This window comes from Zingiber officinale, chromosome 3B (genome assembly GCF_018446385.1).
Source record: "Zingiber officinale cultivar Zhangliang chromosome 3B, Zo_v1.1, whole genome shotgun sequence".
Taxonomy (NCBI): Eukaryota; Viridiplantae; Streptophyta; class Magnoliopsida; order Zingiberales; family Zingiberaceae; genus Zingiber; species Zingiber officinale.
This window is the reverse complement of record NC_055991.1, coordinates 45,652,126-45,679,026: the sequence shown is the minus strand read 5'-3', so window position 1 is coordinate 45,679,026 and position 26,901 is coordinate 45,652,126. Positions and strand designations below refer to the sequence as shown.

The window sequence follows — 26,901 nt, the reverse complement described above, 5'->3', positions numbered from 1 at the left end:
TAATTAGGTTTAAACCAAACTTAGTTTACGATATCTAAATTTATTGAGACATTGTATAACACGTCTACCTATATATGACCGTAGATCTATTTTGCCAGCAGTGTCCCTAATTGTTTTATTTCTGAAAAAAATAAAGATCACTCTAACACTGACTGATACTGTTCTATGTGATAAAAAATAACTCGCTCACTCCCTGCATTCCTCACCGTCAGACTCATAGCAGGACAAAGGAAGTAAATTACAATGAATGACCGAGCGACCTTATCTGCTTTAGTAATGATGTTTAGGGGTTACTCTATCAAATTTATATTGTTTATATCTTATTTGCTCATTGAAATGCTTTCAAGTAATTTTTTTATAACATCATCTTAGCAACTGAAACGCAGAATCTTTATTCTGTAGACTTGTATAAATAGACTGAAGTCATGCATCGAATTTATACGAGTACCACATCGATAAAAAGCTAAGACTATATATACTTCCTAGTCAGCAAATAAGACAAGGAATTACATTAATATACTCGCAACATCTTGTTTCATTGGTCATCTTCACTGCTTTCAACAAGAACAACTTGTTTATTCTTCTGTTTTTTGCTGCGTTCCTGTGTAGTGTCTTTGGCTGTACCAGTAGCACCATCATTACCCTGCTCTGACTTCAGGTACTCCTGAATTAAATCAATAATTCTCTCGCCGTACTTTTCGGTCTTAACTTTGCCGATTAACTTTTCTAGCTGCAAAGAAACAATATGGTAACATAGAGAAATCCTTCAATCATATATAAAGCAACACGAGATCTTACATATGCCAAGGAAGTTGGTTTCTGGGCACCCAGTGTGCTGATCTGTTGGGAAGATAGAATAGCATGAGGTAAAACTCCTGTATTACTTGAGGAGAGTTCTTTTCGCAGCTCATCAAGCTTGAGTTCCAATTGAGACATTCGGGTGCGCTTAGCATTTTTTGGCATGCCAATAGCATGTTGTCTAGTACTAATCTCAAGTATAACTTGCTTCTTTCCTATAGATTGAATGTTGGTAACGTTATGCTAGATTTTGTATTGATAGAGAACAAATTACTAATTGAATTCTAATAGTTTTCCCTTCATGTAGAATGAAGTGACTAAATTTATACATTTATCCAAGTAATCACAACAATAGATACTGGCATCAACTTTATCAAATTGACCTCATCAAAGGTCAACCAATACAAGGAGCATCACCAAACGGCAACATAATTGGAACCAATCAACATCTCATCACTAATGTGATGATGTGTATATTCATCTTGGCTTTATCTCCAAGTATAATAAGAAAATCAACTAGTTAAGATAAAAAAAAAAATATGATCACATAACTAATATGGGATTTCCATCGGATTGATAGCTCATTTCTCCATTGCATTAGCGCATGCATCTGAACCATTCCTATTCTTGGTGCAGTTTAGCTGAATTTCAAATTTTACTTTAATTATGATTATCAGATAATGATGATGAATTCACCATTAAATTAATGAAAGTGTTCATCCTTTTTCACTCAAAACGAGGATGCCAATATTCTATTGTGGTAACTTGTCTATCCACCATCATGGGCAGATTTTTAACCCGTGTTATTTGATCCATAGTCCATGTTTTGTTCATCTTGACCATGATGAGTCTGTGAGAAACATGTTTAAGAACATAACTCTAGGGTACGACATTTCTCTACCTGTGTTGAAACGAATCAGAGAAAAGAGCAGATTCCTGAAAGGAAGGGAGACAGAAAATATGTTAAAAACTAAATTACTTCCAAGTGTGGAAGGGCCCTTCTCTACCCATTTCACCCCAAGTAATCAAGGGATTTTAGCTTGGATTCCCCCAAATTGTATCCCTTTCTGTGGAAATCAACAAAAATCACCCCAAGTAAATAGGGAACAATCGTTAAGCTTTTGGGAAAGTGCACATCCAATCAAATCTTTAACATTTTTTAGTATGCTTTGGGAATATTTTAGTAAATACTAATTTCAAAAACTTAGAAGTAAAATAGTACACAGTGAACATGGCACTAAGAATCTAGATTTTTTTTTCTATCGTAATATCTGCATATATGACTACATAAACTTACTGTTGGTAGCCATGCTCAACTACTTATACTAATAAATCAATAAACTCAGGAGAGGACTAAAGCACCTGTCCTTTTTTTTCTCCAATACCTTGATTCTTGAGAATAATCATTCAGCTATACAAAATTAGCCTGGACTAAGAACCTGTTCTTTTTTTCTCCAATACCTTAATTCTTGAAAATAATCATTCAGCTATACAAAATTAGCCTTGATAACTAATTGACTAACAAAAGGAGGACAAAAAATGATGGATATGTCACCTTGCGAAACCAACTTCCACAATGATCCTAATGCGAGGTAGGAATTTGTTGCATATGCTGTATGCTGAAATTCTTCTTTCTGTATAAGAAAAAGCATAGTCGTCACTGGTTAATGCTAGTCATTCTTTGACAAAATAATACTTAGTAGCAAAGGGGGAAAATGTCATCATCATTTAGACTTATGTTCTAGACTTTTTCTTTGATTGACTTGCTCATATAATAATATCTGATATTAATAAATGTGATCAATCATTTCCCTGTTACTATCTGAATTCATACTGCATTCACCTAGTCAGAAGAACCTGATGCAGTTAGTCAACTTCCCCACCAATGCATGGACAAAATACCAGCTTTTTAAATGTAGCACCTGATAATGCATCATTAGATGTTTTGATTCAAAGGAGTATATTGTAAGTTTCAATGTAGGATCAACACATAATATGGTCATATTAAGAAATAAATCACATTATTTACAAATTAAGAAACCAAACATAAAGGTGCTTCAAATGCATGGTGGAAGGAAAAGTAAAAATATATATGTTCTACTGAAACTTGGTGAATGTCATTGTTCAGTTTCTATTGTTATCATTATTGCTTGAAGAATTGTAGAAGAATGAGGGGGGAAAAAAACCAAGTTAATCATCTTACCAACACATGATCTAACAAAAGCTGAACAATCATCTGCTCGATTTCTTCCTTCTTGAGATCAGGAGCTGGACTGGAAGTACCTGATCATGCAATTGCACTCTCACATAATAAAGTGACACAATCTGATTGTCCAAAACCAACAGTGGAATGACTATATAACGAGTGTTAATGAAAGAATCAATCAAAATTTAGAAATTTGATTAACAAAGAACACCAAGTCATTTACCAAAAATTTCGCTCAGCAAAGTTAGCTTTGACATAGAATTTCTAGAGTTCTTTTATTAATTAGAAAGAAACATCTTTGCAGATGAAATGCCTAACACGAGTGGGATAAAAAAAATGAGAGTCAAAATTCAAACTCAACCAACCCAAAAAATATAGGGTTTTCTGGTTCCTAGTCAAGTTTCAAGTATTCAATATTTTGTATTTGTAGTTCATGTTTGGTTTTTATATTCTTATATAAAACTCCAAGAAAAACCAGACTACAAATATTTAATGTATATCATATGACATCATATTAATTAAATTATATAAAAAAGGATAGCCCGGTGCATGAAACTCCCAACAATACGAGGTCTCGGGGAAGGGTTGGATTATGTTGGGTCTATTATACACAGCCTAGGCATCGTAAGAGGTAATTTCCACGACTCGAACCCATGACCACCAAGTGATACGGTAGCAATTTTATCGTTGTGTTAAGGCTCCCCTTCGTATTAATTAAATTATATACCATATAGTTAATTGATAGTGTTATCAATTATCAAACTATAAATAGTGTTAATTAATATAGTTAATTAAAAGTGTTTATTTTGGAGGAGTTACATGATTTTCACCCATTCCCCTCCACATTCAAGTTCTGTCTCCCATGATCACACTAGATCAATTGATTCACCTTTGTCATCTGATCAACTGATTCACCTTTGTCATCTGATCAACTGATTCACCTTTGTCATCTGACTCTACCATCAACCCCCTTTGTCATTCCTTCTCCTTCCATGTCGACACATGAAGCTACTTAGCAAGCATTCCTTTTGACGATTTCACTTCTTGCATTCGCCCCCACCTCTAACTTTTCTCCTTTCACATTGACAACACTATTTCATTGCTAGAATTTTTGTAAGTTAGTTTGCTGTGAGTCACTGTTTATCTTGTACTTTTGTGAATTTACAATGTGAACAAAGAAATCCAAAATCCCAAAATTCCCTGGGCAAAGTAAATTTACAGAGTGAATAATATTAAAAAAGAAATCCAAAATCCCTAAAAATTTGAATCTCTGAAACACGGCCCAATCTGACATGAAATCAATTTTGGTTTCATATAAAGATATTTTTATATCTTGGAACCAGGTCAGGTCAGGTCAGATTTTTTGACCAACCTAACTCATCACATCTCTAATTCCTGATCAATATTTCCAAGTAGGTTGTGGCTCTTCAAGCAAGTTAAACTCAAGAATAGATTTAACGACTATGAATAGATTTAATCAGGCGATACAAAATACCCATAACAAGTAACTAAGAGCTATCCAAATTTTACACTATAAGCACCACAGTAGTATGAGTAAAAACATTAGTTATGAAATTTTCTTCAATTATCAATGTATATAAGACAACTTTACAATGGGAGCCTACCCAATTCCCTGATCTTCACTTTGAACCTCTCCACCAGTTGCAACATTGTTGCTCTCTGGTCATTTTCTTGCAATTCATGTAACAATGAAACAATCAACTTAGCATGATCTGTATGGAATAATTAAACATATCAGTAATTAATTAGTCATTACAGTAAAAAAAAAAAAAAGGGTAAGAAATCATGTATTTGGGCATTGAAGAACAGTAAATGATGTTAAGTATACAAAAAGCTTGAGGGAATACATAGATGTCAATTTGTCATTTGGTATCTTAATAGAAACATATATTTTATATATTGATGACTGATGAAAATGTTCTTGTTTCCACCTGCGTACATTAATGTTCAATAGGCACCATATGCTATTTTATGTGAAGAATGCCTGGAAATACATTCTCTAGGTGCTTTTACAGGCAAACATTCTTTCAAAAAAATTTATACCATGGGCGGCTACTTATTTAGACTGAATAAGTTTCCAACAGGAACTTTGTCACCTCGTAAGTAAATTCTAGCTGAGAATTCAGACCTTAAGCAAGTTTAGTACCATAACATTCTAGCAATTAGTTTATCTAACTCATATGTTTTCTCCACATGGTAAGCACAAGTAACCAAATAAACTTAGGGACCAGATTTGCATAAAAAATCATTCATAATGAATTTCATTAAGTTCATACTAGAAGTTATCAGTTCACCTCAGTAGAAATGGCATGTTTTGTTGATGGAAATGGACAAAGTAATAGAGCAAGTATTGAAATGCTAAAATGATTTTAAGTCAGCTCTCTGCAAGCAGATTAAATTTATATGAGGATGACCTGCTTTTTTTAACTCATTCTTAAACTTGGAGAGAGTACCACTTAAAAACACAAGAAAAAAAATTCTGGATTATTATATTAATTTTGCAACTTGGACTGCAAAATTGTTTGGCATCTTAAGCTTTAATCATTGAACTATTATAAAAAAATAACTCACTAATCAAAATTCCTGATGTTGCAGATAAAAAATAATGGTGAAAGTGAAACAGAGATGTGCACTTAGAGTTGTTGAGCAGTATTAAAAAAGTATGCAAAACGAGGATCACATGGAGAAGAAAAAGCTAATAAGGTTCCATATGATGATCCAACCAAAGCAATAGAAAAAGAAACATAAAAAGGATCTTTTGCATACTGGATGCGTCCAATTCTTTAACCTCAGTTTCGTGGGCACAGTTATCACACATTCCTGAAGAATTAAAACCAAGGAAAAGTATAGGTGCATAAAGTTTAGCTATTTGAAGATAATAACATAGGTAATTCTATTAAAGATGTATTAATTAAGCATATGAAGTTAGTATTTTTACCATTGCAATCTTTTGGAGGTTCTGCAAAATGCCGAAAAAAAGCTCCACGGCGGCAATTTTTTCTAGACTATAACAGGAAATACAATATTACAAACTCAAATTTCTTTTGAGTAAAACACTTGTTAGTTCATTTCTTTCTTTTCTTTCAGAAGAATTCTACAACAACGATTAGAGTTTCCTTCTGTATGGTTTAAAATGAATTGCTCATGTTGAATATACACAGCTTATGTAGAAATATAGAATAAAGTTGTGCTCCACCTGACAATATCGTACAATGTCGTAGAGATTCTGCAACCCAGTATTCTCATAAAAGACCATGGAACTCTGTCTAGAGAACATGGTAGCTATTTAGTTGTAAGAAAAGTGTGTAAAGTATACCAAGAAATCAAAAGTTTCACCTGACGAGGGACATCGCCTGACCGATAATATAGAACACAATCAGAAGGAAGACCATCTCTCCCAGCTCGACCACTCTCCTAGGAAGAGTTATGCTTGATCAAAATATATACTTACCATGAAGGACGCAGAAGTGAGCTTACCTGATAGTATGTCTCCATGGATTTACTGAGGCTATGATGAACAACAAACCTCACTACAATAAGGCTAATAAAGATTTAGCAATAAGTTCTAAATGAACCAGAAAAGCTTTGTAGGAATTAACAGTGTAGTTTAAGACCATTGAAGATTGAGAAAGTTACAAAGTTATAAACCACTACAACCAAGCTTGGTGTCAATTTTTTGAAGTATTTGGGATCATTAAAAAAAAACCAATATCCTATACCAAACCTGAGACTAAATTGATTGTACTAAGCAACCTTTGATCTATCAGAAACTGAACAAGCTTAATTAATACAGCCTCCTACCCATGGTTAAAATCAGAATCCATAAGCAGAAGGTGTAACTCAATGTAGTGATTTCCTTGACAGGTTAATAAAATAGATTCCCGTTGGCTTTTAGGACAAAAAAAACAGAATTTGTATTATTAGATTTTAAAAAAGCTTAAGTATCAATTAAATTGGCATAATTAGTGGGATCATAAACAACAATTCTCTTTAGTAAAAAAGGGCAGCCCGGTGCACGAGAGATGCATTGTACGCAACCTTACCTTACTTTTTGCAATACTGTTTTCCAGATTCGAACCTGTGATCTTTTGATCACAAAGCAACAACTTTACCGTTGCGCCAAGTCTCCCCTTTATGAAGATAAAAAGGGCAGGATCACGAACTCCCACCACGCGGGGTCCCAGGGAAGGATCCATTGTACGTAACCTTACCCTGTTTTTTTGCAAGAGACTATTTCTAGGATTGAACCCGTGACCTTTTGGTCACAAAACAACTTTACCATTGAGCCAAGGCTCCCCTAAAAACAATTCTCTTCAGTAGAAACCCTTAAAACAATAGGCTTCTCTAGTTGCCTTCTATTGCTACAACTCCTAGAAGAGATCTCGTGAAGTCTAGGTTTAATAATTTTTTTAGGTTTTGATTTTCTAGTATTTGCCTTTACTCTTTTGCAACTGGGAATGATCAGAGATGGTATTTTGAACTGGCTCGATGGGACCTGCATCAACTTCTATTGATTGGGACTCCTGCCCTGTTCCAATTTGCACTGATCGCCCTGCACAAAAAATAATGGAGGTGGTATTTTATGCTGGCATACGGCATACCTCACCTTTCTTGCCCCACTCTATCCCACCCTACACAAGAAGTGATGCAGGGATGGGAAGTTAAAACCCCACCCACCTAAAAACCTGTTGCCATTCATATAAAGACCCTACTTGCTGTAGTCCGGAATGATCACCAAGTTTAAATTGTTAATTGACAAGATCATGGCCAATTTGGAAAAGATGCCCCAAATCTTTCCAATCCAAGATTTCAACAGAGTCCAGCCAATTCCAAAGTGTTTTTTTTGGTTGTTTGTTGAAATCATTGGGTTTTTCAATGATACTGTATTTCTCAACAAGAATCAAGTCAACATTTTTCAATTATGTAGCATAATTTGCAATCATCCAAAATTCAATCAACCAAAAACAATACATAGTAGATTTTCTGCACAATTGAGCTTATCCCACAATTTAGTCGACTAATTTTATCTAGCCTAGATAGGTAAGCCTACAAAGGCGTGAAATCTTTAAGCCAACAAATTCCCCTCTAGCATCAAAAACAAGATAATTAATCATGGCAAAAAGAAATGAATTCACTAAGAATACAATGTTCAAACTCAAATTCAAACAATTATATCAATGTTTATAGGAACATTCAAGAAACACACGTTACAAGATCAAGCATAATAGCCAGAGGTGAATACTTTTTCTAACTCATTGACAGCACAAGAACTCCATCTAACAAGCAGATTGCCTAGGTTTTAACTTGCTTAACTCTAGAAATCATGTTGATTTTCAGTTTTTTAGAAGAAAGATGAAAGGACTTTAATATTCCACATATGACATAAATGCAGGTCCCATTTTGTAACTTACTGAATATGGCAGTGACACAGCAAAGATAATGAACAGTAAACTAATATAGGCTACCAACTATCCTGAAAACCTGTTAGATTATTAAAAATTTCAAAGGGCCAAATTGCAATTCTAGAAGGTATATGGACTTTTATGCAAAAAAAAACAAAACCCTCACCAGTCACCACTTTCTCGTGCATGCGCTTCTTTTTATTTCCCTAACCCTAACATCTTTCCTCATCCAAATCCTAAAATTTCTCTCACGATGCCGCTGTCTCTTCTCGTGAGGTCATCATCCCTCTTCACGATGCTGTCATCCCTCTTTGTGATGTCATCACGAGGAGACGACGTTGCAAGAGAAATTTTAGGGTTTGGATGAGGAAGTTAGGGTTAGGGAAATAAAAAAAACCCACGCACGTATGGGAAAGAGGTGAGGGTTCTGTTATTATTTTTGCATTTTTTGCATAAAAGTCCAGATACTTTCTAGTATTGCAATTTAGCCCTTTGATTTTTTCAATAATATAACAAAATCAATCAAACATAAAAATTCAATAGTATATTAGTCAGTATCCATCTATATGGTCACAAGTACTTGGTTGAAGAGTTTAGACCAGTATTTCAAATAAGTATTGAAATATATAAATAGTAAGAACAGTGCTATTAATATGAATCTGACAAGAATAAGAACAAATATAAGGAGCACTAAAATACCACCACATGGCATTTCCAAACATACCATCTGGCTTATTAATGCCCATTCCAAAAGCTACCTGCAATATTCACAATGAATCATCACAACTATGACATAACCACCTCAGAAACACTAAAATTGCAGGACAACCTACCTTGGCAACAATGACCTGCAGTTTGTTTGTACTCCAACTGCCCAAATAACAGTAGAGATAGGATCATCTATGACCATCCAAGCAAAAATGAAACTAAAATAAAATATCACATTGAAAGAGCTTCAGAATTGTTTTGCATAATATATATAATCAACACCATAAGCACATTGATGTAACCATGATGGCTTGCTAGCAATCATTTGAATTGTTAGAATATGTTTATTGTCTTTAGTTCGATAATATTTGTCTATTAGTTGTTATCTAATGATCCTATATAAATTGTGTGGCGGTTCCTTTCTCATTAGTGCAGTAATATTTTTTCTTTTGAAGTAGTTATCAAGCAAATGGAGTCTAATCATGCTTTTTCCACTATAACCCCCAAGGAGAGGCTGCTGGTTAAATGTAGAGCACAGCCTCCCTTCCCCACGTCTCCCTTTTTTTCCTCAACATTAATGTCTCTAGCAGTCTCTTCCGTCTCTATATTGTGTTACAAGTTGGCTATATTATGTTCAAATTCTTTGAAGGGAGTGTTAGAAGATATAAAAGGCCAACAAGAGGGTTCCTCAATCGATTATTGTGCTACGGTCCTATGTATCGTATAATTATTCCTTTCTAATAGATCTAGTTATATTTTCCTTTTCAACTAGTATTTTCAACTATATAAAGTGGCATCTAAGTGAAGTCTTAAAATTACCCTGCCAAAACTCATATCAGATATTTAAATTGTTGAGCTTTACTTTCCATGTCAATATCCTATTATTATAACCATGTTGATGCTAATTGGTTTGACAAGTAAATCATATTTATGACAAACATTTGTTTTGTTCAGTCAATATCCTATGCATTGACTCTGCTCGTTCTATCTAAATTATTTTTCACAGTTTCACTTTTATTCCTATGGTTAATGAAAGCTAACACAAACAACATATCCCTTCAAGTTAGCTCATTCATCGATCAGGTTCTAATTAATGATTTTCTATTTATAAATGAAATTGTCATCAGTATTTATCTTTTTAATATTTTGAGCGAGCTCTCACCGCCTATCCTGGCTTCCATTTTGACACTCAGCAAAGAAAACAAGCCCAATGAAATTTTGAGGCAGACTATTAGAACAGAATGCCAAAGAAACAGAGAACAAGGAGGTGAAAAGGAGATAACACTGGGGTCTTTCATTTCTTTTGCTTTTCATTTTTTTTTTGGGAAAGGCTTTTCATTTTTTCTTCTCAAATGGGAGGTGAAGTGGAAATTTGTAATTCTGATTATCAGTAATTTTCCAAGAGAAATGAAGATTTTACCGCAGATGAACTTTTTCACGAGCAATTACATCCATATCAGCATGGTAGTGATCTGCTGAAATTCCACATCCTCGTAATTCCTTTGCAACCTATATCTCAATAAGGATTTACGTGTTTATGAACATTAATTAACTGAAATCAATGTGACACCACAATGAATCACAAATTCGCAACCAATGGGTTAAACTAACATAAAGTACTATGCTTATAGAACAGAGAATAAAAAACATTTCTAGTTCAACCAAATCTACTGACTTGGAAGTTGTTACAATTCAATAATTCAACATCAATTTGGTCACATTGTATAGGAAGTTATATATATACACACAGGCATGTAATGATTATCCCATTAACATAAATAATACAAAATTATTCTAATTTCAACATGGTATTAGAGTCACCCGTTTAGGATTAGTATTTTCCAAAAGAAGGTATCCCCCTTAGGGGACGCCACCAACCTCCCCTCATCTCTCTCACATTTTTCCTCTCTCTCTCTCATTCCTGATCATGTAACGTTGTGCCATCACTGCAAGTACATCAAGTGTAATGTGTGACATCTGTGATCCACAAGAAGCTATTAACCTTCATCACCCACACAGAAGCCCAACCATAATTGCAAGTTGAGCATGATTTCTACATAAAACCATTTCCCGTCGTGATTCCTCCACCGCCAGGCCCCTACTCCCTCATGCCTTTAGCCAACAACCTATCATCACCTGTAACATACCCCTGCTATGATCTTCCACCTCACAACTAGGTGCAAGTGGCTCCCGATCAAATTTTGCATCTATTAACTATTCCTTCTTGATGGTCTTCCTTCAACAAGTGTTGTCACGAGGAAGTGGGAAGTTGTAGCCTCTATATACATTGGAGGTATGCATGTGCTGCTTCCAAGCACCTCCTTCCCAATGTAGCAAGGATAGATATGTGACCACCTTCATCATCTTATTTTTCTGAAGCTTAAGAATAGGATCCGCCACCTACGATGATAGAGTGTTTCTGAAGCATCATCATCCAACTCTTTAACTATTATTTGAGGTGGAGCAATGGATGATGGCATAGGAAATATAATTGTTGCATGACTACTAGACTTAGATATTCATTTATCCTACCAAGGATATTGTCAAGTAAGTTAACTCTCTAACTCCTCAAGGGCATGACTTTGCTCACAACATAACATTGACCAAGAAGAAGGGAAGCATGATTTTGCTAACGACTCAACCCTGCAAGAGCTATCAGGACAACCGGTCAACAGCCATTCCTCATGGGATGTAAGCTGAACTGTTCCTCATGGGATGTAAGCACAATTGTTCCTCATGGGATGTTAGCACAACCTTACTTATTAAGATGTAAGCGCAACCACTACTAGTCTTTGCTTATAATCCTACAGCCTACGTACTCAATTACCTCCAAAGTTTCACTCATCAAGGTCAAAGTGATTATTGGTTACATCTTCATTAACTATAAAAGTGATCATATTTTAATTTTCGTATTGTCTTGTCTAAATTGATAGTTTCTTTACAAAAGTTTCTCTAGTTTATATGGCATGATCTCTAGGAATGTTAAAAGTATTAGTATTAATAGGATTAGTGGTGCAGTCGGTTTAGCCTCACATTAGCATTTTAGGTTAAAGCTTCTTATATACATATATACACACATGCGCTATATATATATATATATATATATATATATACTCACTTATATATATACTCACTTTAGCACCTTTCCCATTGACATAACCACTAAAAAGTTCTAATTTCCCTAATTTCAATAGTGAGGAACCATGCCTTTGGGTATTTACCTCAATATTTAAGGAACTTTAAAACCCGCTAATAAAAAATTGCAGCATTTAAGAAGTTAATGTAATACTTGGTCGAGCAAGAAATGATTTAAATGTCTTTTAGTATTCTACCCCACTATTAGTTTGACAAAATTTTGAGAGGTCACCCAAGATACCACATTGGTCAGTAGAGTCAAACTACAAATAACATGTTTCCTTGACATCTTTCCATTATCAACAACCCACCACTTGAACTGTACCTAGGCATTACCATTTGGAGTGAAGCCACACCAACTTTAAGGGTAATGCTAAATGACCAGAATCTGACCAACCAGGATACATGCATGCATGCATGTACAAGGGCATTTTAGTAATATCATATTTATATATTAATTACATGCATGTACATGCATGCATTATAATTGGAAGATAGAAATTTCTAGCTGGCCAGATTCTGGCCAACAAGATTTACTCCAATTTTAATTCTCTAGGAGTGCATTGATGGAGAAAGTTGTTGGAAGATGAAAGGGCACCCCTTCCCCTTCATCTTCTAGCCCATTCATTTCCTCCATTAATGGAGGAAGAGGAAGAGTCATCTTCCTCAAAATATATATGTGTACAAGCAAAAAAAAAAAAAAAAACTAAGAGAGAGAGGGGACTTGCTGCGTGCAAGGTTGAGAAAGGGTTCGTCCCATATCGGAAAGGTCATTGTGCAAGGTTCGTTCGTGTGCACAAGATTATAAGAGGATAGAAGAACATTCAAGATTGGTTTATCCAATCTCGCAAGAGGGATTTGGTTTGTGAACCATGAAGAGCTTTCCGATTCTATGATCGTTCTTCCGTTAACAAGTCTTACTTGCGCCGATTGCAGATCTACGGGAGATCGCTGTAAGTGTTTATAGTTTTCGTGTTTACTGTTTTTCATGCTTAGAACTGTCAACAATGGTATCAAAGCGATGCCTAAGCATGAAATAATCTCTTCATCGAAATGAAAATCTCTTTGTCGCCGTCACTAGGTAAGATCACGACTGGGTTGCGATCTGCCATAGTTGTTGAGCCCCGAGAAGTTGCTGGCTATCGATATCCATGGCCGGAGGTGCCGGCGACCAAGTCGGGAGGTTGACAATCGAAGGTAACGACAATCGCGTTCGTCGCAGCAGAAGAAGAGAGTGTCGCGATCGCGACAGAGAAGAGAAGAAGTTGTGCAATCGATTAAACTAACGAAGCACAGTGAATCTGTGTAACCGATTGGAGTAATCGATTCAAATTTTTTTTTTAATCGATTGAGATAATCGATTAAACGAAGATGAACAATATTAATTACTGTTCATCCGTCAACACTGTTTGAAAACGATTGTTTTAATTGATTAAGATTTCATGCATGAACAGTATATTATGCTAATCATGCGTGAACCGATTGCTCACTATTTAATCAATTGAAATTGATTAATCAAAGTTCGATTAATTGAAAATTGAACTATACCAGCTTGATCCCAGATCTGGTTCAAATCATTGGTTGGTTTAACCAGACCAGTTTAATTCAATAATACTTAGATTGAGCTCAAATCATTAATTGGTTTAACCAGTTTGGTTTATTATTGAATTAATTGGGATGATTTGGATTACATAAGTTAGGTAACCAAAATGATTAGACTTAATCCAATAAGCATTGGATTGATCAAATGGATCTGAGTTTGATCAATAAGTCTGAAATTGACTTAAATGAGTTTAAATTAACAGAACATAGGTAAGAAATCCTAGTCCAGTTAGATTAGTTCTAATGAGGACATTGGACAGAGCTCAGGATCTGAATTCCCAATCAACCGATCAAATGGATCAGTCGATTTAGACTCTTGTAAATCAAGAAGATATGTTTTTCTTGATTAATAATGTTGGTTCCATGCCTATATAAATTAAATAAAGCCGGTTTTGTACTGGTTAGTTGGCTTTGTACTAACTTATTTAATTTTAATTTAAAGTTGGCACGAATGATTACCAATCCTGAAAACTCGAATAAGAAGAATTTCCAATCCTAGATAATTACAAGATATGAGCGTTGATTCGTTCACTGTCGAAGAATCCTAAGGTGGTAGCACACTAGATATGAAGGCTCTCCAAAGGGAGAACTTTATACATGCATAGTTAGGTGTGGAGCTACTTCACCATGAGTTCCTAGAGGAGGATCCTGACGAATCTAAAGAGGATTCTGAATAAGTTTCGATGATAGATCAAATTGAAAATCTTGAAGTTGGTCTATCTGAGATTGTCTCAAATGAGTCCAGGTTGAAGGGAATTATGTTAGCCACTGCACTAGTGTCTATCTTAGTGGGAGTGGTGTCAGCCTATCTCGTTTGTAAGAGTTCTGTTATTGTTAGGGTCATTATGTATAAACAGTATTAGTCCATTTAGTTCATGCCCGTTTGTTATATGTTAACATATGCGGCATGTTTATATGAATGATATGTTCATTCATATGCTGATTACTTCATGATACATGAAAAATGATTAGTTCATTTAATTAAAGAAATCATAATAGAACGATGATTAGTTCATTTGTTGGGATGTATGTAATAGTATTGATCAATGTTGATTTGATTGGACCATACAAAAGATAAGTGGAAACGTAGTTATCACTTAATTTTATAAACCAATTCAAATTAATATTGAGTCAATCATAAATTGCATGCATGTGAATTGTACTAAATACTAAATAATATGTTTATTTATGTAAAATCATGACAAATAAGAACATCATAACTTATATCAGGATAACTACAAAATCTGACAACTCAAGATATAATATATTCTTGAGGAAAAAGAAGTTCTTGAGGCTATAAAACATGTTATAGAAGACCTGTAGATCCCACTACACAGAACAGACAAGATCTCAATGCCTATAGGGCATGGAAAAGGAAGAACTCGATTACTAAGGGAACATTGATTAGTTTAATGATGGATGACCTGGTATTTGAGTATGAGTCATTACCATCGGCTCATGCTGTCTGGGTAACCCTTAGAGAAAAGTACAGTGGAGGAAGTCTGAGCAAGCTTCGAAAGCTAACGATTAAATTTGACAGCTGCATTAAGCGTCCGAATCTTTCAATGGTTCAACACCTCAGGGAGATGTCAAATATGATTCAGGAGCTTAAAACTGCTGGTCGTGAGTTGACAGATGAACAACAGGTTCAAGCAGTTATTCGTTCCCTTCCAGATTCTTGAGAGACCATGAAGCAAACCCTAACTCACAGTGAGAGTATTAAGACTTTCATTGACATCTCACGTCATGTAGAATTGGAGACGGAGAGAGTTGAATCTGCAACGATTTTTGGACTAGCCTATGTGGCTATTGGTTCTGTTGGATCATCTGGATCCAAGAAAAAGAAATGGTTCAAGAAGGGGAAGGGAAAGAAGAAAGAAGAAAGAAGTTGCTGCTGTGGGACAAGACCCAATCAAGAAAAAAGAAAAGAAGACCAGATTGAAACAATGCAAGTGTGTCTTCTTTTCTTGAGCATTTTGTTGCTAGTTCAGTGTTGTTAGCTGATTCTTATCCTTTGTGGATTATAGATTTAGGAGCAACCAATCATGTAGCTCGAGAGTGAGTTGCATTTGTGAAGTACCGTCGGGTACCAATTGGCAACAAATGGATATATATAGGAAACAATGCAAGAATTAAAGTCAAAGGAATTGGCACTTGCAAGCTCAACCTACGTGGTGGGCGTACCCTGTGGTGGGCGTACCTTGTTTCTATATGATGTCCTGTATGCACCTGACATTCGACGGAATCTGGTTTCCGTCATTTGTCTTCTTGATTTAGGTTATTGTGTAAATTTTTATAGCTGTTACGTGGAACTTCGAATTAACTCTGTGTTAATTGAGCATGGTTATGTAACAAATGGTTTTATGGTTGTTGATGTAGAACAAAATAATAATGATGGTTATTTTTCAAACATTGCTCTTACTAGTAATGCCGATGTTAATGATGAAATTTGGCATACTAGACAAGGACATATAGACAAGAACGTATGAATACATTAGCTAATGAAGGCCTTTTTAGACACTCATACTAAGATAAACTTGTCTATATGTGAGCATTGTCTTGTTGGAAAGGCAACTAGAAACCATTTGGTAAGGCTATTAGGATTGAATCACCATTGTAATTAATTCATTCGGATATTTGTGGTTCAATGAATATGAAGGCTAGAAATGGGAGTTTTTATTTCATTATATTTATTAATGACTTCACACGTTTTGGTCATGTGTATTTGATTTCTCATAAATCTGAAGCATTAGATTGTTTTATTCGTTACTTGAACGAAGTTGAGAATCAATTGGAAAGTAAGGTTAAAATCTTGCGCACTGACCGTGGAGGTGAATATTTGTCTGATAAGTTCAAGACAATATGTAATGAAAAAGGGATTATTAGACAACTAACTATCCCTGGAACTTTACAACAAAATGGGGTTGTTGAAAGAAGAAATAAGACTCTTTTTGCAATGGTTAGGTTTATGATGGCGCAGACTACTTTGCCAATCTCCTATTGGAGAGATGCATTATTAGTTGCGGCCTAAATACTTAACAAAGTGTCTTCACAGTTCCATCTACCCCACATGAACGTTGGACAGGCAAAAAGTTAGATTTGAATAATCTGAGACCTTAGGGTCAGCTGCGTATTTTCATGATAAGACTCACGAACATGGAAAATTATGACCCAGAGGTAAGAAGTGTATCTTTATAAGGTATTCTGAGACTTTTAAGAGTTATGTTTTTATTGGTGAGCGACAAGATGGAACCATCTCTGAAACAGAATCAAGAAATGCTACTTTTCTTGAAACTGAGTTCCCAACACGAGGTGAAGTTGATAAGACAATTCCTCTATATGAGATAGAGGAGGAGGATAATGTTCCTTTATCAACAAATCAGGAAATGCCTGAATCTAGTTAACCTAGTGGGAGTAATTTGCCACTAAATGAGTCAGTTTCTCAACCGTCTAACCTACGAAGAAGTAGTCGTTAGATTATTCCTTGGAGAATGTTTGATATTGAGAATGAGGCATTGATGATTCTTCCAGTTGATGATGAGGAACCTCGAACAGTTGAGGAAACTTTGAGAAGCTCAGTAAGAGAAAAATGAAAAATTGCAATGGATGAGGAAATTGAGTCAATGAGAAAGAATCAAGTTTGGAATTTAGTCGATCTTTCTCCAGACCGAAGGGCTATTGGGAATAAATGGATTCTCAAAATAAAGAGGAAAGAAGATAGATCGATTAATCGATACAAAACTCGATAAGTTGCAAAAGGATACACCTAAATGGAGGGTATTGATTTTGAAGAGACATTCTCCCCATTTGTGAAGTTTGTGTCAATACGTGTCATCCTAGCTATAGTAATACAATTTGACATGGAATTACATCAGATGGATGCCTTTAATGATAATCTTGACAAAGAAATCTATATGGTACAACCAGAAGGTTACGTTGCTGAAGACCAAGAGAAAAGAGTATGTGGACTTAAGAAGTCTATATATGGGCTAAAACAAATGTTAAGACAATGGAACATAAGATTTAATGAAATCATTTTATCTTATAGTTTCGAAATGATCAATAAGGATCATTGTGTTTACCTAAGAAAGGAAAAAAGAAAGTTTGTCATTTTATCATTATATATTGATGATATGCTAATAGCTGGAAGTGACATAAAGTATGTGATAGAAGTCAAATCCTGGATTTCATCACAATTTGACATAATAGACATGGGAGAAGCATAGTACATCTTAGGAGTAAAGATCATTAAAGATCGATCAAAAAGACTTTTGGGTTTGTCTCAAGAAGCTTATATCACTAAGATGCTACGACATTTCAATATGTCAGATTACAATATCGAACAGACGCCTATAGCGAGAGGTACTGTTTTGAGCAAAAGTATGTATCCGAAGACTCCTAAGGAAATAACCAAAATGAAGAAAAAATCATATGCCAGTTCTATTGGTAGTTTGATGTACACTATGTTGTGTACTTATCTTGATATAAGTTATGGTGTTGGCTTAGTTAATCGTTTCCAGTTAAAATCCAGGATCGAGACACTGGAAAGCGGTAAAGAGGATATTTAAATACCTCAAAAGGACAACATATTATGTATCTGATTTTTTTTAAGGATCTAAGATGAGCCTAAGTGGCTACACAAATGCAGATTGGGAAGGAGACTTTGATGACAGAAAATCTACATCAATCTATACCATCTTGCTAAATGGTGGCGCCATCTTATGGAATAGCAAGAAGTAGACTTATGTAGCCTTATCGACATTGGAAGCTGTGTGGCTTGCGCATCAGTTGTGCAACAATCTGTCTAGTTGAAAAAGATTCCTAAAGCATTTGAAGATTGCCGAGGACAGTGGGAGTCCTGTTATAGTGTACTATAACGGCCAAGCTGAGGATCTCAAATATCACAGCAAAGGCAAGCATATAGAATTAAGTATAATTTTGTAAGGGATATTGTGGACAAGAAAATAATAATTCTTGAGTATATCCCTACACGTACTATGCTTGCAGATCCTTATACTAAATCATTGACTAAAGAGTCATTTCAAAGAATGGGAAATCTTTGTGACTTCGTAAAATGTAACACGTTGTAAAATGTCATGATCTATTCAGTGTATAAGTTGTTATATTTTGGATTAAAGTCTCGATGAGCATGTTGGCAGGTTGAGATTGGTTCACTCACATGGACAATCATCTCTATTTGTTGAGTATAAATAGAGGTAAGACCGTTACTTATGGGAGAGCTTATGTAACTGTGAATAGAGGCATACCTATAAGTTAAGGTCGCCTTGATAATTGTGTCAAGATGAGATCATTTATGTAATGATCGAAGTAAATGAACCCACCATTTACTAAATCTGTTGAAAGTCAGATTGGAATTCATATGTTGAATTCAAGATTAGACATTAGTTATGTCTAGATCGAAATTTGTACGATGTTAAAATTTGAGAACAACATGCGCTCTTTTTAGTAAAGAGAATAACATCGTAGCATGTGATTTATACCACATGTGCTATGGCGATAAGAAGGGTAGTAGGAGAATGGATCCCTGTTTCTCTACTATGTGAGATCTTTGAGATTATAAGTTAATCTCAATTTTTGCCCTTAGTGACTATTTAGCTGTTTACTTGAAGTTTTAATCAGTGTCTGCTACTTTAGCATGTATCATATTACTATGGATGATTCGGTCTATGGAACAGAACTAGGAAAGCGACTGATTAAAATGAATAAATTCTAGCTAAAAAGGAAGATTAAATAGATTTACATTTTTTGATGTTATTCACTCGTCGACCCATTTCTGTTATGTATAGAAATGAATGTGAATATTGAATATGGAATATGGAACATGCTCTTGATATAATGGTCATTGTAAGAGATTAGAGATGTTCATATGATGTAAATGAAGATTATTTAATCTGGGTAAAAAGCAAGACATGAAAATCTTCAAGATAATGGCTGTGTGTCACTGGAAGATTGGATGTTTTCTGGATAACGGATATATTCCGCCAAGAGAGAGGCTATGTGCCATTATGAGAGTGTCTTTAAATCATTTGAAAGAGCGGCTAAGTAAAGTGTAATAACTTTGTTAGCAGTGATCACTCAGAGAACAGCTATGTATGGTGTAACAATTTTCTTAGCAATAAATACTCAGTGTGCTTGCTGTCGCACGAACCATTTTCCCTAAAGTATGAATTGAATGTTCTTATTTGGTATTTGTGACTAACTAGTATTTATTTGGTCTTTGTGACTAATTAATGTTTTCCTCTAATCTTTGTGACTTGATTACAATATAGTCTAAGTGACTTACTGACATGGTCTTTGTGACTAGATGACCTTTATGAATTGATTTGGACGAGTGAGAGATGTTGGAAGATGAGAGGGCACCCCTTCCCCTTCATCTTCTAGCCCATTCATTTCCTCCATTAATGGAGGAAGAGGAAGAGTCATCTTCCTCAATATATATATGCGTCCAAGCAAAAAAAAAAAAAAAAAAAGAGAAAGAGGGGACTTGCTGTGTGCAATGTTGAGAAAGGGTTCGTCCCATATCGGAAAGGTCACTGTACAAAGTTCGTCCGTGTGCACAATATTGTAAGAGGTTAGAAGAATATTCAAGATTAGTTTGTCCAATTTCGCAAGAGGGATTTGGTTTGTGAACCATGAAGAGCTTTCCGATTCTGTGATCGTTCTTCCATCAGCAAGTTTTACCGGCGCCGATTGTAAATCTGCGAGAGATCGCTGTAAGTGTTTATAGTTTTCATGTTTACTATTTTTCATGCTTAGAACTGTCAACAAAAGTAGCATCTACACTAGCTAAGCCTAAAGGGGATATATGATATCTAAGGTTACTGTATTTGGGGAAATTGATTTTTGTAGCATGAGGTAATGGCACAAGCAATCCATTCTGCGATGTTGGTAGAAGGTTGGGGCCTATGGACAACCCTCGTCCTTGGATGTCATTGCCTTAGTCTAGCGACATGGAAGAAATGTAGGAAGCTAGACTCAAGCCAACAGTTGATGTAGTCGTTAACTTCACTTGTGTCTTTTTTTTTAGTAAGATCACTCCCAATTTTTATATTTCCACATGAATGCATTGATTCCTCAAGAAGCTTAAGAGTATTACCCACAATTGGCTTTGATATGCAGGTGCCTAGTTTTGAGATATAATACATTGGATTTCTGTCAGAAAGTAAGGAGGGACCCTCCAACGATTGAGGGAACTAATAAAGCCCCGCTCCTCCTTTTGACACATCTACCTATGTTGTTTAAGTGTAGAAGGAAGGAGAAGAACAAAGAAAAAGATTGGTTAGTCTTAGTTAGTCAAAGAGAATCTCGAATCTCACGCCTCGCATGCATTGTTTTATAGAAATTGGATGATTGTACATGTTAATGTATATTTATAATATCACATTTATGATAAAGTAAAATTAACTTGGTCCTAAATTATAAATGGATAATCACTATTGATTTTTCTAACTACACTATGTTGACTCCCTTATTGTGCCTCTTTATAAGTTTGAGCAATTATCAGTCTTCATTTCCTCAATCTCGCTTCTACCAGAGCAGATTCAATATTTGATTCATGCAAGGGAAGCTATGATTTTCTCTTCTTGGACCAGCACCCTCGGCTTTGGTTATGTTGCCTCTCTTATCTTTGCTCATTCCATATTTCCTCATCAACCACCTCTCCTTTGCACCTCCTTTTTGACTTCTACCTCTTGAAGGTGTAAGGTACATAACGATAATCCTATAGGTAAGCAACAGTTGAAATTTTTTTAACTCCTCTCTATCCTCAAAGAACTCTTTGGTTACTCTTATAACCATGTCAATGAAAAATGATATTGGTAAGGTTAAGTTGTATTGCAAACCTGGACTGCATTGATACCATATTCCCACTTGATAGGATGATATGTTTGACACCTAGATACATACTCAAGTCAGATACATATAGCTAAGCTAGAGTAACATATATTCTTGTAATGCAAAGGAGTATTCAAATTTAAATCAAACACTACTCTTTTCAGTACAACTCGATACAACGGAAGGAAATTTACAACATCCCACAAGTGGCTAGTACCAGGAAAATATTAAATTGGGTTCTGCGCAAACGGACACATCAAAAACATGGTATTGTAAATACCTAATTCAATAGAAAAGCATACATAGAAACCAAAATGTAAATGGTTCATAACCAATATCTAAAAGTATTATCTGTTGGTGGTACATCAACTATTTCAGTTTAATTTATTTCCTTTTGATCCAGTACATATCATCTAGGAAGCATTATAAATGGAAGAAAATTGTCTCGATAAAAAGTATAATTGTAGATGTATGATTAGGGTAATGGCAACCATAGGCTTCTGATGGTTGGCCCATGATAGAGGTTTGAGTTTATGCACAAACATTAGGCAATGGATGCAACATCAATGACATGAAAGGAAAGGCTCCACACACCTGCTCGCATTCCTTTCTAGAGAAGCAATATACTATCCCAGAGTCATTCTTTGAATATGTACCTCGTATAAAATCTGCAATTTCATCAATGACTACTTTCCCAACTGATGATTTCTCTCTTACCTATACATGTAATGCTTGAGAAATTAAGATTACCCAAGTTGTCACGGAAGAAAATAATGTAATGGTCTAATTGAGTGCAAATCATACCCTGTAAAAGAGATTGGGTCTGTTTACTGTACTGACAAACTTAACACATTTTGGAATGTGCAGCATATCCATCAGATCTACTTGAACCCTATAAGTAGCAGTTGCCTATAAACCACAACTTATTACTCAACTAGTCAAGGATATCAGTTTTTCCATACAAATAAAATGGAAAAAAAACTTACAGTTAAAGCAATCAAAGGAACATTGGCAAATTGAATTTTCAAGATTCCCAAATTCTTGTAATCAGGTCGAAAATCATGGCCCCATTGACTACAGCAATGTGCCTCCTGTCGGATGAAAATCCAGGAAGAAAAATCATTTCTCCCTTTCAGAACATTCATTTAATACTTCATAATTATGCAAGAACCAAAATAAGACAGGAACAGCTATGCACTCATTTAAAGGAGTTTTTTTTTTTTTTCAAACAGTAGTTATCCCATGCGAGGACTTTCAAATGTGAGCATTATTGTAAGGAAAGAATAAGCATGTGATTGAAAATCTGAGGCGTTCAAATGAAAATTTATTGGGTGTTCAATTTACTATGTACAAAGTTTTACCACAGTAGATTGCTTTAGTTACTCTATCACAAAGTTTATGGTGGGATTGAGAAACATAAATTCTTAAATACTAAGAAAATCCACTAAAGAAAAATACTACTAATTCTACAATCAAATTTAATAAATTTATGAAGATCAAAAGCATTAATCCCGCCTTCAAAGTAAATCATTTAGCGTTGATTGCAACCAAGGAAACAATAGACATTCATCACCAGAATTGTTTACTGTTGAAAAATATCACTTATAAATCAGATAGACTATCAGTAACATCAATTAAGAATCTCCACCAAGTAATCTAAAACAGCTAATCTAAAGCAGCATACCAAAACGGTTTATATAGCACCAGAAAGTCTACTTGCATCTATTGCTATGAGGGAACCCAAAATGATTTATATAGAACCAGAAAGTCTACTCACATCTATTGCTATGAGGGAAAGGCGTCCAGCACGATGGCACTTTTCGAGTTTTGACATAAATCTCTTGCTTTTCGAAATTTTTTCAGGAGTTACATACAATAATTTTAGTTCAATTTCTCCCTTATCAAGGGCATTGTAGATAAGTTTCTCATTCTCTTTGCTAGTAGTTGAAGTTAACATGTAGGCAGAAACACCTAAAGTAGTGAGTCCTAAAACCTGAAAAATTATGCATGTAAAAAATAACTGAAAAGAATGATAACTAATTTAACTTTATTTTGATCAAACTAAGAGCACCTGATCTTGAATAAGAGAAAGTAAGGGACTAACAACCAAAGAAACCCCATCACGAAGTAGAGCTGGAAGTTGATAACAAAGGCTCTTGCCACCTCCTGCAGCCATTATAACCAAAACATCTCTGCCACTCATGACAGCATTTATAATCTGGTAGAAATAGAGCATGAAATAAGCTTAAAACAAGTATTTTACTAATTCGCTTGAATACTTCCAGCATTTTTATATAGATGCCAATCAAGCAATTATTAAAAGCTTGAACCAAGAGGATGAAGAATTGACTTAAAGCTTCTGAACAAGGAAGTAATCTATGAACAAGGAACTAATGTAAGATATTTTTAACTAGCCAGAAGAGTAATTTCATGATAATCACATCATGCTCAAATAGGCTAGAAGAAGTTGTCAACTAATGAAACATCTTATATTGCTTTTGATTTTAAGGTTGAACATATTGCTTTTGCTTTTAAAATTGAACATTCTGTTGCAGTTAATAACAGATAAGGCAGATGAAAACATCGAAAATAAGATACATATCACAGCTTTGTGAGGACATCAAAAGATGAAACAGGAAAATTACTTCAGTATTATACAACAATACTTCAAAATGGCTTTTATTTTCTAACCAGAGACTATCAAATTGCTTGTTGAATAACTTACCTGTAGGAATATTTTCAATGCAGTTTAGATACTTCTTCAAGTCCATTATTAAAAAATTGTTATATTCAAAATTGAATAATTTTTGGAAAATTCCACGGTTACAGGAATGTTGCTATTCTGGTTAACTAAATACGTGATCAGTTATACTTTCATTGCTCTAATCCACTTACAAAAGAAAATCATATTTGTTTGCTAGTGTCACTTTCATTTTTTTAATAGTACTTTGCCAATAAACTAATTGTTATTTGTTATATACCAAGATTGTAATATGCATTGATATCATCAATTCTTTTAAGAAAGTAAATACTAGTAGACTTGCTTATGCAAATGTTTAGATGTGTACATCAGTGTTACTGTGCCTTGCCTCTAATGTATTGGCGTATTCTTCCACTAGTATCTTCTCATGTTAGTATCCTTTAGTTGAACCAATATTTTTACAATTTAATGATTTGATAAAAAAAAAGAATAATCCTAATTTGTATGTGTATGTGTGAAACTTAATATCAATCATCTGTGGACTTTCAAAAAATTATCATCGGAAAAACCTAATATTTGACTTGGAAGATTGATTTATGCTACACTAGCATAAACAAGCAAGGTCCAATGATTTCAGCATGAATGTACGGTATAGCATACCTCTCTTTGATTTGCTCGATAAGATGTAATGCCAAAAACATTGAACCCAACGTCTTCAGCTCTGGAATCCCATTCAAAATTAGCAGACCAATCATCAGTAGAAGCTGTTCTGTTGTCATGTACTGCATCTTGGGATGCTTCACATTCTTCCAACAAGGCCTTCAACTCAGATTGTCTTTCACACAACTTTACTTGGCGATCAAGCAATGCTTGGATCTGACCTGAGTAGTCGTCAAATTCCCAAGTAAATGGAAGAATCAATACATATAACTCCGATATGAATATGCGTGCCAACAAACCAACGTGTAGAGATCTCTATAATTGTTGTTCCTTTTCAAATGTCTTTGCTGTATATGACGATCATTCCAGTAGGAATCTAAAGCACAGTGGACCTAATTTGCCACTGAAAACTTCAGGGTTCTTTTCTAAGTGATAATCACATTTACCTTAGACAAAAATAAGGCCGTTCTTTACCATACCAAAATATTCAAAAAAAGAAAAAAAAAACCGAACTACAAATCTGATAAAATCGAAATAAAACACAATGAACAAAATTGACGATTAAAGGAAGCGACATTCAGACATCCTATGCGTTCCCTTGTCTGAGAATGCCCTAGATGAGTTTCAAAGCCAGCAGGAAGTAAGAAGATCAGGAGGATACCTTGGACGTCCTGGAGCTCTGCTTCGACACAGAGGAGCTCTTCTGCGACGACGTCGGCAGCTTCCATTCAGCGTCTCTCGGGTCTCGCCTCGCGGTCGATTGGTGCCCGGCCGTCGCCCGTTGCCTTTTGGTTCCCCGAATTGCCGAACCGGGCCGGCCTGAAATCGTTCGACCCGCGGATCCAACTCGGTGTATCGAAGCTAACGAACGAGTTAAATTAGCTAAAATGTCTAACTTGTCAATATTTTGCTTGTGCGAATTAATTATCTAAATTTCAAACAAATTAATTATATATGTAATATAATAATTTAAATTTCTTTTAAAACAAGTATTTTACGCTTATCTTTAATTTTTTTTTAAAAAAAAAAACAATAATTTCATGCATATGTAATTTTCTATTTATTTTAACTATTTCTTATTTTATCGAACCCGACTGGACACCCCAAATCCTACTCGGCACGGCACCTAACGGACGTAATAATGAAGAGGCGGTTCTGTCGTCCGAGGTTCTACCTAACAGACGATTTCAAGTATCGAGAGAAGAGGACGAGGTATGATCATCAAAAGGGAAGGATCACTGTTCTTTCAGCACTTAATTCCCTTTCTCGTTGTCAATTTTGAGACTTGCCTTGAGCATGGGAGGGGCATGGTGTATTAATTTTGGCAGTGGCTGCTGGATTAATTAGGTGTGACAATTATATTTCTGGTTGCGTAAGACAGGACAGGACCATCGATTGGGAAGGCGGAAGAATCGAACTGATCGAGAAGATCAAACGAAACGAACTAAGGGGACGTTTGGTTCTTTCCTAGGAATAAGAATTGGAATGGAAATCATTGTATTGTGGAATGGGAATGGGTATGAGCATGGATATCACTCTTAAAAACAATGTTTGGTTAGTTGTATATCTTCTATCGGAATAAATCAAAGTTTCCTTTTTTACCCTTAAAGGAAAATAAGAGAAAAAATTAGATGTGTGAGAAAGATGAATGTGAGAGAAAATTAGATGAAAGAGAAAGTATTATGAGAGAGAAAGTGTGATAAGAAAGAATGAAGAGAGAGAAAGTGTGATGAGAGAAAATGAAAAAAGAAAGTGTGATTGGAGAGAGCATGATGTGAGAAAATATGATGTGAGAGAAAGTATGATAGGAGAGG

At 35.1% G+C, this 26,901-nt stretch overlaps 1 protein-coding gene across 6 annotated transcripts; it reads right to left on the bottom strand.

Moving 5' to 3' along the window:
* Window positions 1-379: 379 nt before the first annotated feature.
* Window positions 380-25,935, bottom strand: LOC122056451 (ATP-dependent DNA helicase Q-like 2). 6 transcript variants are annotated; one of them, XM_042618409.1, is made up of 20 exons: window positions 25,749-25,935; window positions 25,088-25,308; window positions 23,798-23,944; window positions 23,504-23,719; window positions 22,713-22,817; window positions 22,531-22,635; window positions 22,321-22,443; window positions 10,556-10,644; window positions 9,261-9,297; window positions 9,152-9,185; window positions 6,503-6,555; window positions 6,362-6,439; window positions 6,222-6,287; window positions 5,964-6,030; window positions 5,792-5,845; window positions 4,630-4,737; window positions 3,002-3,081; window positions 2,354-2,432; window positions 799-1,013; window positions 380-730 (listed from the first exon to the last, which is right to left on the bottom strand). In XM_042618409.1, the coding sequence occupies exons 1-20, from the start codon at window positions 25,813-25,815 to the stop codon at window positions 536-538; spliced, it is 2,139 nt and encodes a 712-aa protein (XP_042474343.1). In that variant the 5' UTR covers window positions 25,816-25,935; the 3' UTR covers window positions 380-535. The 6 variants fall into 6 exon arrangements, 5 of the variants coding, with proteins under 5 accessions (XP_042474343.1, XP_042474344.1, XP_042474345.1 ...); XM_042618410.1 differs by having other exon boundaries at window positions 4,630-4,695; XR_006133171.1 differs by lacking the exon at window positions 380-730 and adding an exon at window positions 2,642-2,720 and having other exon boundaries at window positions 949-1,013.
* Between the last annotated feature and the right edge of the window lie 966 nt (window positions 25,936-26,901).